The sequence below is a fragment of the Lycorma delicatula genome, chromosome 11 (assembly GCF_047948215.1).
Source record: "Lycorma delicatula isolate Av1 chromosome 11, ASM4794821v1, whole genome shotgun sequence".
Classification (NCBI taxonomy): domain Eukaryota; kingdom Metazoa; phylum Arthropoda; class Insecta; order Hemiptera; family Fulgoridae; genus Lycorma; species Lycorma delicatula.
The window spans coordinates 7,317,234-7,330,800 of NC_134465.1; the positions used below are offsets into that span (position 1 = coordinate 7,317,234).

The 13,567-nt window shown below is 29.1% G+C and overlaps 1 protein-coding gene across 2 annotated transcripts in view; it reads left to right on the forward strand.

Moving 5' to 3' along the window:
• Window positions 1–13,567, forward strand: part of Etf-QO (electron transfer flavoprotein-ubiquinone oxidoreductase) — an 88,846-nt gene that overhangs the window by 57,398 nt on the left and 17,881 nt on the right. For both annotated transcript variants that reach the window (XR_012758306.1, XM_075378907.1), the window contains exons 7-10: window positions 449–624; window positions 3,566–3,777; window positions 4,656–4,835; window positions 7,134–7,355. Coding sequence is in view for 1 of the 2 variants with exons in the window: in XM_075378907.1 (XP_075235022.1) it covers window positions 449–624; window positions 3,566–3,777; window positions 4,656–4,835; window positions 7,134–7,355 (790 nt within the window). In the remaining variant the exon portion in view is untranslated. The remainder of the gene's footprint in view (window positions 1–448; window positions 625–3,565; window positions 3,778–4,655; window positions 4,836–7,133; window positions 7,356–13,567) is intronic.

Genomic DNA, 13,567 nt, shown 5'->3' on the forward strand with positions numbered 1-13,567 from the left:
GTCAAAGGTTTTGATAGGTTGTAGTTGTATTAATGTGCTTGATTATTCTGTAAGCAGCGTTTATTTAATTTAATTTTGTTATCTATTGATTCTCAGAGTAAATAATTTTAAGACTAAAAAAGTGTTACAGTATGTGCATTATTGGCATCAAGATATGCTTTTACAATGTCAGAGAAGGATAAGTTGTTATGACTTACAACTAGTAATAATGAAAGAAATGTTTCTCCTGCTTTTTGTGTGATTTTGTATACAAGTACTTTCTACAACAGTTTTTTGTTTTAGTACTATTATAAAAAAAGTAGAACATTTAACTTTAGTTCTGGTGTACTACTCAATCCCTGTTTTCATAATTATATTTTTATTTCCAAAAATTCAAATTATATTCCTGCATTTCTGGTTCTAATTTTTGTTTTATTTACATGTATTATTTATATACTTTTTTCTACAGGATATCCATACATATGGAGGATCATTTTTATACCATTTAAACGAACCGACTCCATTGGTTGCAATTGGATTTGTTGTTGGACTTGATTATTCAAATCCTTATTTAAGTCCATTCAGGGAATTTCAGAAATTTAAGCATCATCCATCTATCAAAAAAACACTAGAAGGTGGTAAAAGGTAACTATGTTTATTATTTTTTTTCCAGAATCTTGGTTTATTTATTAATATTCAATTTTCCAATTAATTACATAAAATTTTTAATGTTTTAAAATTTTAAGTATACAATATTTTTCATTTTAATAACATTTTTTTGTAGGTTTCATAATTTCTGAATGGTCCAAAGAGAGGGATTTGGTGGTATTTATATGGCCCTAGGCTTGCCAGCAACTTACCAGAGATTGTCAGTGACATGTAAATGAACCTCTTCACAATTGAAAAGGCAAAGCAGTTTATATGTCTTCCAGTAATTAATACGAAATTTCAAGATTGGCTATTTGTTTAAATTAACAATTAATACAAGGTGCAGCAGAACCGACTTAAGCGGTTAAGAGGGGTCAGTGACTCCATTTCAGTAACCAACATGGTTTGGACCACAGCACGTCGTGACGTTGAACATTCCATGCAACAGTGCCGTTCCTAATGCGAACGCAGTTGGGTCCTGGGTTTGGCAGCAGTTGGAGGAAACTGGTAGCACATTAAGAGGAGGTACACATGGCTGATATAGGTTCATCAGAACACAAGAAAACGTGCAGCTGGTGAGAGCTGTGATTGAGCAATTGCCAAGATGTTCTACTCAGAGGCATGGCATGCTGTTGCCTTGGGGATATAGACTGCAGTTTGAGAAGGATTCTGCATTTTGATGTGAATTTTCAACCCTTCAAATTAATGGTCTCAAGAATTGAGCCCAGCAGACTATGCCGACTGCTAAAATCTGTTTGAACAAATACTTGTACACATCACTCCCGAGGCAGCTTTCTTCAATAGTGACAAGTCACACTTTCACCTCATTAGGGCTGTGAGTAAGCAAACTTCCCGCTACAGGGCTGAAAATAACCCCTGAATTATTTACAAAAGACGGCTACATTTCCCTAACCTAATTGTGTGCCATACTACTTTGAGGAGGACAGCATGACCTTGACTGAATTCCAAACGTTATGTCTCAATGTAAAATTTTCTGCAGCTCAGAATGGAAAAGATTGTTGAAGAAGAGCGATTGGGGAACTTGATGTGGGATGGTGTGTATAGTCACCTGATTTGAGCATTTGTAATTTCTTTCTTTGGGAATATCTGAAGGAAAAGGTGTTTAATTGTCACCCTCACACTGTACCAGACCTAAGGGGGTGGATTATTGAAGAAGTTGATGCCTTACCCCTACAATATGTGTGAATGAGCTGTACAAATCTTCAGAGACCAGAAGTGTGTCTCCAACCAATGTGTTGCTGCTAATGGCATCCATCTTGAGGACATTATTTTCAAAACTTAATCATTACTAAATGGTACTGCTAACTTAGAAAATAAAAAAAAAATTCTCTATATACACCCATTACTTTTTTATAACACCTTAAAACTGCTCAGTCGGTTGTGTTGCGCTTTGTATGTTATAATGAAACCAAATGTTACTTATCAAGTGAAATGTTTTCTGTAGAAAATCCTTTCCATTGAAAGGATCGTACTGATTTGTTGCTGTTTTATTCAATTTTCAGATCAAAAGAATATAAAACCATCAAATTTATCCCTTAACTTTGGTTGCAAGATTTTCAGTTTTATTGCATTTTACTTTTAGAGCAGAAATTAGAGCGAATATATTTTGTTAGTCTAATTTGAAAAGAAAGCATTTCCAGACAAATTTATAGAAACATTTTTGCTTACATTAATGTCTGGAACTATTGCTGCACTATTTTGAATTGCTTGCTCTATATATAGAAATTAGAATAGTAAAAAATAAAAGATTTTCATTTCTTACATTTTTTATCTTTCTTGTAACAAAACATAAGAATTATATTATTGTAAGACAACATATATATTAAATTAAAGTAAAAAATATTTGAACAGATTAAACTTACTGTATTTATTTTATTATGTATACAAATGAACATGTATTTGTTGAAAATGTAACAAGAGTTATAATATTTTATATGACTAATTTTTTTTTCACTTTTTAATATTTTAAAACTATTAAATTATCTGAAATATAAATAAAATCAAATCTAATTTCTACAATTCTAATAAATATAAAATTAAAATTGCTAATTACAATTAAATTAAAATTATTATTTATCCATAATTCAGATTAAATAGCCTGAAGGATTTTGAAACAGTAATTCCTAATGTTTTTATCAATGAGAAATGACTGGATGTAGAAGATAAATGATTATATTGCAGCGGACAGTTGATTGAATGGTTGTAAATGAATTTTTCCTTCATTAATTTCTACAATTTGTTTTAATTACCTGTCAAAAGTTATAAAAGGCTACATGCTTTTCAATCTCTTTTGTGGTATTGTTTATTATAAAGGAAAAAAATATTTCAGTACAATAACTGTACAGAAATACTAGAATTACTGCTTTTTTATGTTGTATGGATTTTCATTACCGACTTGATATTTCATGAGGGTAAAAAAATATATTTTCATATGTATTTAAAAAAAAACCTTTGGTTTCAAGTTTGAATACTTTGGTTTCAAGTTTAAGCTGAACCAAATTTTTTATACTATAATATTTTAAGCTTTACAGCAATTTTCTTGGAATTTTCTTTTTTACAAAGTAAAGGTTTTGAATCATTCTATATGGAATGATCTCTAATGGTGGTGTATGAAAAAAAATACAAATAGGGTATTTTGTTTCAGTAGTTGAATTCTAGTTGAAAAGTTTCTGTTTTATCCAATAATTTTGTTAAATTTTTTATAATCGAATCGTCTGAAATCTAGGATATTGCTGTAGCTTCTATGTCTGTTATGGTTTTATCTTATTAGAATTCAAGATCTGTACTAATAATCGACCTCATGATCGTGAGTTTTCAGTGGTGTATGTTATTTCCTCAGAAAATAGAGTTACAGTTTTTTTATGTATATGATCCAGTAATGTATTTCATTAATTTAGTTCTTTTATTGTTTTAATAGGATAGCATATGGTGCAAGAGCGTTGAATGAAGGTGGCTTTCAATCTATACCAAAGTTAACATTTCCGGGTGGCTGTTTGATCGGTTGCACTGCCGGTTTCTTAAATGTACCTAAAATAAAAGGTACACATAATGCCATGAAATCTGGTATGCTTGCAGCTGAAAGTGTTTTTGAAACCGTAACTAATGAATCAGCATCTTTTAAAACTACTGGTAATTGTTCTCTTGATTTTTGTATTAAGACTAATGTTAAAATTCCGTGTTGAATTGAAACAATGTATATAATATATTGTTTTACTACAGAAAGGATTGTGTTAATTTTTACGCTACATGTCCCAGTGTTTCTTATTACTGATGCACATAAAGCATCTTAAATACTAGAGGCGCTAGTCAAAATTGCTTTCTGTCAGACCAATGTTACTGTATGTAGTCCCTGTGGTAAACAGAATGAAAGTGTTGCTTGCATAAATGAATATCATCTATTTTTCTGTAAGCGATGGCATGATGGTACATGACTATCTATCGGCTGAGTGAAGAAGCCAACAGGAAAATAATTAGTTTTTTGCCTTTTTTTAGCGAGCATGGTATGGAATGCTCATTATTCTTAAGGATAGTTGTACTATTTTAGAAAATGACTTGTGACTAATGTCAAGTTGCAAACTGTTGTAGTTATGATGCTTAACAACATATACTCTAATGATGTTTAATTCAGTATTAACCAATGAAATTTAAGGCAATAGTATAATTTTGATAAGACAACAGTATAATTTTGTGTAATCTGTATAAGGTAACAGTATTAATTTCTTGAATCTTTAAAACTCTTCAGCCGAGAAATTTTTTATGAATAATTTATTAATTACATTTAAATTGTACAAAACTATTAATTTTTGCAAGCCTAGTACATTTACGTAACGTTTTTGAAACTTTTATCATAAAGTGCAGTAAATATTATTAATGTTACTGTGGGTAAATTTTCTTTATTAAGAAAAACCATCAGTGATAACATCAGCTGACGCTAGAGTGAATAAAAGCAGTGCTTGTTATATATTTATTTACATCTTTTTTAATTTTCCATCTTGTTTTTTTTCCAGCTCCTGAACCGGTTTCATATGCAGATAAAATTAAGAACAGCTGGATCTGGTCAGAATTGAAACAAGTTAGAAATGTTAGACCATCATTTCATAATCCCATTGGACTTTTTGGTGGTATGGCATACTCAGGTTTTAGTCTGTTGATTAAAGGACATGAACCTTGGACATTTAAACATGGAGGTGAATATAACATTTATATTATTTTGTATTAATTCAATTTTTTCCTTTAAAATATTTTGAAATAGTCAACAGTTATTTATTATATAATATTAATTGCAATATAAAACTTTCTTGTAAGTAACTTGGACATCGATATATGTTGAAAGCCAGTTAATGGAAAGCACATCTTAATGTTTATAAGTAATTCTTAATTATATTATTAGTAAACCCATTTATATATGCATGTATAATTAATATTTTCGGTTAAATTATGATAAAGAAATATACTTTTTTTTAAGATAAACGCGGATTCATTTATGTATGATATGATATTCATTCGTATGATGGAACAATGTGACTTCGAGTTCAGTCGGTTATTCTTTCTTTGAATCATTAGTTTCACTGATTCTAAAATCAAATGCAACTTTTTTTAATCAATTCCCTGATTTTTCAAATCCTGTGACTTACTTAAAGTGAAAGAATAACCTGTTTTCTCCTCCCATGTAGATTTAAAATTAGCACTGCAGTACAAAACACATACAATGAAAATAAAAATGTAAAAAAAGGATATTAACCTTATAATCTTTGTAATAGAAGAGATGTATATACAGAAGCAGATGGTTACATTAAATTGCTGAAATTATCTACAATTGAATGTAATATATCCACAATAAAAGAAAAATAATATAGTGCTCAAAGTATTTTTATATTCAATTGATTTGTATCTGATAAACAGAAATATGCTGTAACTGTTGGGTTTATGGCATGTGAGATATATTGGTGAGCAGAATCCTGGAAATTGAAATAAGATAAACATTCTGGCAACTGAAGAAATTTTTAACATCACTATCACCTAATTTTTGTTATACATAACCTTCTTGTGCTGAAATGTTATTTTTTAATTTTCTTGTTCAGATACCACATTATTTATATTTTGATATATTTTTGTAATAGAATGAAAGAAATATATCTCCACAAGTGACACAGTTGATGTGCTGTAAACAGAATTGTTTATTAAAATTTATTGTGAGGAACCATGCTTGTATACGTTTTCTTATCCCAGAAGTTCCTTCTTGCAAAAATATACTTTTGTTTATGAATGCATTTGATGTATACTTACAACTAATTGTAGTTTATGTGATAACTTTTTTCTGTTTAAGCGCATTTTTTTACAATCAGAGGTTAGTAATTATTAATAAATCAATATATTTAAATTTAAAAAAAAACAGTTAAAAAACAAGAGATGAAGTTGGATTCGAACTGATGTGCCTTTCTCTTCTAAGATCTAAATATTTCATTAATTAAAATTTTGACTATAACATAGAAACCAATGAAAATAAGTACTCTACTCATGATATATCGTTGAAAAGTTCTCAATGAGGGCTTATTACTGCAGTTAAGAAAAAGTCCAAAATCCAAAAAATTTGGATTTTGGGCTTTTTTTGGACACTTTTGGTCCAGTTGATTGCAATCAAAAGGGGAGGTGCACAACTGTTCTAAATCCAAAATTTCAACATCCTATGGCTAATCATTTTTGAGTTATGTGAGATACATACATAAGTACAGACATCACGCTGAACTAGTCAAAATGGATTCAGGGATGATCAAAATGGATATTTTGGTTGAAATCTGACATTTTTCGCATTGTACTCCTTTGTACTTTGTACAAGGAGGTAATAAATTAAACTCATTTAACAGATTAAATGAATAAAACAAGAAGGAATGTGATAGAAAGGATGATCTTGCTTTTCAAAATAAACAAATTTTGCAATAAATTTGTTAGAAATACAATAACTTTGTAGTTTTGATACCAGTTGTATCTTGTCTAATTTTAGTCTTATCAAGTATTAATATGTTATAATAGATAACGGGAAAAATCTAATCTGCTTCTTGTTAAATAATAGTTTCATTATTACAATATTTTGAAAGTGTAAAAAAAATAGTTAAGGAAAATTTATCTAATCTGAATAAAGAAATATAACCTAAAGAATTAAATGAAGAAATATTTGCATTTTTTTTTAAATTAAAAAAAATTTAAAAAGACTATTGGCTCCTTATTTGATATAGGTGGTATGGGAAATTCATTTTGTGGGCTTGTCTAAAAATTCTTAATTCCATTTTAGAAATTATGGAAAAAAGCCTAACCTAAGCTAGAGAATGCAGTAGAGTTAAATGTCTATTTGTAAATCAGATCCTTTTACGTTGTCCATAGAAAAAAATACATGTTTTTTGATATAAAAATTGTTTTATTGCCTTAATTTTTTATTAAATATCTGAAATTTTAGCTTCTGTCACATTTGCTTTATTTTATTTTTTCAGATCCAGATTATAAAAGATTAAAACCTGCTAAAGAAGCCAAACCGATAGATTATCCAAAACCAGATGGTGTTATTAGTTTTGATCTTTTATCATCAGTTGCATTAACGGGTACAAATCATGAGGGTGATCAACCGGCACATTTAACATTAAAAGACGATACAATACCTGTTAAAAATAATCTAGCTGTATTCGACGGGCCTGAGGGTAGATTTTGTCCAGCTGGTGAGTAATACCATATTTTTATTTTTGAGGAGTTATGATACAAAAAAAAATAAATTACTTAGAATAAGGTTAAGGGTCAGTAGTCTAAACATTGTCTTATAAACTGTTTTCTGATGAACATAGGCGTTAATCAACGCCGGTTGAAATTATCCATTGGGTAGTTAATTGCTTGCTATCTGTATTTAGGGAGTAGCTGCTACATGAGTTATCCTTTGGGAGCTGCTAGAACAACCTGTTATTGAAAGTGCAGTTCCCAATTAGCCCGTTGACTAATGTATTGATCCCAGTAGACTTCCACATGTTTATTCCTATCCCTATCTTCTCTTCATTTTATTTTAAAATTATAAATAAAACTTGTTCTAACCTCAATAAAAAAATGAATTTTTTAATTGGTAACATAATTATTTAAAATAAAAAAAAAAATTAGCAGTTAGACTTTGACGGGATATAGATGTTTTGCTAGACCAATCTGTTGTATGCATTTACTGCAGTATTAGTAAATATTTGCTTCTCTTCATTCTTTTATATCTTGTGTGTTTTTCTCCATTATTTATGAATAACACATATTTTATCATTTTAAAAGCCATGTCAATCTAAAATATGTATAATTAGACATAAAAAAACATTCTTGTTTTAAGATACAGCATTTTCTCAAGTGGTGCTGTTATTGTTGTTACTGAAGTTAAATAAAATTTGTATTAATTTGGTTACAAATTATATCACAATTACTTTGATTATTACAATTTTTCAAATTTGAAATTGCTAAAAGATTTGTGTGTGCGCGCTCACGCGCGTGTATTCGTCTTATATAAAATTTGAGAGTTTCTTTGTTTGTATCAGCATCATAAAGAACCAACTGACTGATCCCTTTAAAATTTCCAAAATGCATTTGCTTTATTCCAGGGAAGGTTTTAAGCCATAGTATGAGGCCCTAGCCCCTCTTGGTGGGGGGGGGGGGTGAAGTTGGAAATTCATTAGTGAAGTGGGAAAATATTCATTAATGAAAACAAAAATTAATTCATTATTATGTTTCTGTCATCATGACAACTGAAAAAGGTTATGGCCTTTTCCTTGTCAAAGGTGTGTTTGTACTTCAGTTGCTGTAGTTACTACTTATTCTGTCTTTTGTAATTTAGTTTCTTTTTCAGCTTTCTATAAAGCCTGAATACCTTAATTGTTATTTATCAGTATTATACTCACAACCATTAGGGTCTGAACGGGATTTGAACCCAGAGTCCTTAGATGAAAGACCAAGGTGTTACTAATCCACCTTTTCTTTTGGACTTTTTTAATTTCAGCAATTTTTTCATCTTCTTATTGCCGATGTGAAACACATTACTTGTTTTTTTTTTCATAGTTAATAGTTTATAAACAAGAGCACAAATAGAATCTAAAGATTCTGAATCCTGCTAAAAATAAACATGTTTTTTAAAAAAAAACAAAAATAATTAAAGAATAGATTTTTAAATATGCCAACACTTTACAAAAAGGTTTATAAAACTAGATGTAATTTTTAAAATAATCTTTGGGTTGATATGATCATGGTTACAAATAAACTATTTTAATTTGATTTTTTTTTTTATAAAGAATTATCTATTTTCTTTGCTGCAAATGAAATTCTTGAAAACATTTTGAATCTAAGTGCACTTTAAATTTTATATACAAAAACATTGTATGGTTTTTGTACAGCTTACACCTTCATTTATCTTTTTTCACATGCTCGAAAATAATCTGTCCTATTTGATCCATAACAAACATCTTCTGGCAAACTGTTCTTTGACGAATGTTCTTTGGTTGCCTTTGGTAGCAAAGGAAAATTATTTACTTTTTCCTTCATTCTCAGCAATGCTTCATAATAGTTTTTATTTCTTCACTTTTTATCAGTGATAATACAAGAGAAGACCTAAAATCAATTTGACTGATTTTACTATTATTTGCAAGTCTGTATATTTACCATGAATTTACTATAGTGAAATTTGTTTTTTCATCTAATGCAAAATCAAATGTACCTCTGTCCATTTTCTGCAATTCTTGAGAACTGTTTAATGGGTGATAAGAAGTCTATTTTCTCTGACAGTGCCAGTTACAAGTTGGTTTCTTTTAGGTTTACAGTTTTTTGGTTTCTCCTTGTAAGATTTTTGAACATCAATGTCTTTTTCAGTATGCCTGCTATATCAGTTGTACCTGTTGAAGGGGTCTCAGTTAGCAAATTTTCATCAATATCTTCTTCATAAGTTGCATCGATGGCAGTTGCTTGTGGCAACTGCCATCAATTATTATCATTATAATCATTATTATCTTCATCTTCTAAAATGCTATGTGATTCATCAAGTGTCAGTGGTTTTTGAAAATTCCACATTTTAACAAATTGTTACGCTTCAGTAAAACAAAATTAATACTGTTAAATATATTACATGAGAATCAGTAAATACTTTTTCACTAATCTATGAAATTGACTGAGTACATAGTCGTAGAAATTGATCATTTTATAAAACAATGATTTCTATAAAAATAGTAAAATCAAAACAAAATGTAATGATTAAAGAGAATGCTGTATCAGTGTGATAAAATGATAAATAAAACAAAAATTTTGTTGATTCAAACATAAAAACAGTATAGTGTGGGATTGCAGGTTATTATTTGTAATGTAAGAATAAGATGTTGATGAATCGCATGCCGTGTGTGATTTACCTAAGAAAATAAAGGCAAATTCCTCAGTGTAAAAAATCTTGTAGAAATTAAAAAGATAAATGTTTATGAAAAGGTTTGTTTTACACACAATTAGCTGTTAATCGGTTAATTTAGATGTGTAAATTGTAAACATTCTTAAGAAGACAAAGATCAAAATTTATAAAATATTTAGTATTGGTAGGGGTGAATATGATGAGGTTAAAAGAATATCACTAGATAGAAAGAAAAGATCAACACTTAACCAGTCAACCAGTATAAAGAAAAAATCATTTAGTAATTTATAACTATTTTAATATTATGCTGTATTGTATTATTATTTTATCATTATGCTGAATACGAACTCAGCATGGTAGGTGCACCTATTTCCTGTATAAATGGGGTAAAACACCAATGGCCCTTTGTGAATGTGGTGAAAATCAAATTGTTAAACACATCACAGAAGTTTGCCCTAGGACACTTATGAAGAGAATCCTGAAGATTTCCTGATGGCGACTCCAGAATCAGTAGCATATATTAATTTGTTAAATCTTTGTTTGTAATTTTTGACTAATTGTTATTGTGTTTTGATGTCATACGCTAAATAAAATTATAATTATATTTTCCATAATCATTTATAATGGGTAATATGAAATTAAACCAACTTCATCCATTTTGAACGTATGAGGGTCATTCAGTTATTAGACACAAATATTTGTAAAGGCAAAACAGTTGGTGAGAGGGTTATGATACTTCTAGAACAGTAAGCTGGTAATCCTAAGATGACTTTTGATCAGCTGTTTGAGTAAAATTGTTTTGTTTATAACTTCAAAATCTCATTTTACGATTGGGAGTTCTCTTGAAGTTTGTGACTTAGTTGAAAAGTCCCGTGATCTGTTTTTTGCTTTCCAAAGGTAAAAACCAGTTAACATGACAATATAGACAAAATTGGTATGAACTGCAGAAATTTTAACAAGTGGGTAGAAAAATTAAAAGATTGTCGAACTTCAATGACGGACTAGCACCATTCTGGATATACAGTTGTAGTTTCAACTCCAGTGCTTGAAACATGCACAAATATCATACAAGAAGAACAATGGCTTACAATTGAAATTATAGCTGAAAAATTTGAAGTAAGTGTCATTATAGTACATAACATTATCACCAACAATCTCGACTATTGTTAAACAAATACCAAATAGCTTTCAAGAGAGTAGACAGATTACCATAAGGAGAGAAGCATTCAACATTATTATGTGCTCAGCGCTGAAGCAACATTATTTTCAGGAAGGTGATACTTTTTTGCGCTGTATTCTAACTTTTAATGAGGTATGGATTCACTGTTATGAACTGAAATCAAAAAGGAAGAGCATTGAGTGGAAGCACACAAGTTCACTCGAAGAGAAAAGATTCTGGATCTGCCCATCAGACAGGAAAAATAATGATGATGACAAACTTTTGGGATACAAAAGGCCCAGTTTTTTCAATCTTTTAGAAAATCAGTGAACAGTAAATAGCACATACTACTATGGCTTTCTTGTCAACAAAGTTTAAGTTAGCAGTGTTAAAAAAAAACCATGGATCTCATCGCAAAGCCATCATTCTGTTTCATGATAATGTCCAACCTCACACCGCTCGGCTAACTTGAGAAATCTCCTCACTCACCACTATAAAGACCTGACTTGACCATTCAAAGTGGCCATCATTGGTTTGTACATTCAAGGAGGCACAGGATGGTAAGAAGTTTAATTTAATGATGATAATGTCAAAGTTACAAATTGGCTCCAACAGCAAGACAAAGATTTCTTTGCATCAAGTGTAAATAAACCAATCCAGAGATGGGACAAGTGTATTAATGTTGCTGGAGAAATGCTGAAAAGTGAAAAAGTATATTGATTTAATACTAGTATAACTTAGTATGACTTATACTAGTATAATGAGAAATTTGTCTTCAGTTATTGATTGACCCTCATATATAAAACTGTTTTCTCATTTAATGTATATATTATATTCATTCATTTATGATTTTGTCTTAACACAATTAAGTATATGTGGTTTGATATGTTATCCAAAAAAAAAGAAATAAATTATAAAAAAGAAATGGATTATAAAAACATGATCAAAGTCATACTGATTTTTATTTATTTATTATATATTATACATATTTCTATTTATTCATAAAAAGTTTGCAGGAATTTAGCTTTAGAAATACTGAAAGTTTTCTTTTATTATGGTATTTTTCTTACATGTTATTTACTTTTTTTTTTGTTCTGATATAAGATGATATGTTGCTGTTTAGCATTGTAAAATATCTTGCACCACATGGTAAAATATTGTGTTGGAGGTGAAAAAAAAACTGTACCAGGGATTCTTTGTTTACTTTTCTTTTTTCTTAAAATAGAAAAAAGAAAGATTTAGTTTTACTGCATTATATCAAAAAATATTCTACAATATAGAATAAGTAGTATTTTAGAATAATATTTCAGGTAGCTTTATTCTGTATCTTTACACATTCGTTTACGTGTCACTGCCTCATGGATAATACATCACCATATGTTTCATTCATATTTTCTTTCCCGCATTATTATTATTTTTAAATAATATTTAAAATGTAAAATTTATTTGTTTTATTCATCTACTCAGTTGAAAAATTTATTTCTCATATAACTTAAATATTGTTAATGACTGATAATATTTTTTATTTCAATCATTTTAAAAAAATAAGTTGAAATAAATATATTCCGTCCTTTTTGAAGAGAAGAATACAATTAATTAACAATAGAGCCAAACATTAACTAATTCAATGAAATGTTAAAACCTAACATAATATTATCTATTAATTTAATATCTTGTTTAATTTTTACGTACTTATGGTGGGTTGTGCATTTTATTAATAATAAAAAAAAAAAAAACAGTCTTTTAATTAAGCTATTTTTATAATTTTAATGATACTTATTTTTTTATCTCTTATAAATTTACATTCGCTTATGTAATATATCATTAATATTAGGATTTAAAACACATTGTATACTTTTGATCCTACATGTAAAAAGGACTTAGTAATTTGATCTTGTACAAGATAAACAAGTGTAAGCTTTGTTTCTATATGCCTTGTATTATAATGGGTGTTTCAAAAAGGACGCAACCCTAAGATTAAGAAGGTTTTAGGTAAATTTTATTTCTCCCTACCTATCAGTTGGCAACGCTGTACTAAAGCTTAGCAGCTTGTAACAGCTGAAATATCCTTCTAGTAGTGCTATACCAGTATAAATTAATTTCTATTCTGTTATTATACATTACGAAGGCAAAATGTGTTTTCAAAAAACTTTGGAAAGCCTTAAAAAAGTGTCTTATGAATATAATTGTACACAATTTTTTTACATATTAATTAGGGTAGGGAATTCTAGGAGTTCACATCCATATCAAAATTTGATGATAATTTCCCTTCTGGACCTAAAGAAATTAGATTGTTTGGTAATTTTTTGATGAACCGTTTCCTCACAATCTGATTATTACTGAGTACAGTTTTGCTGTAGTAGTTAATC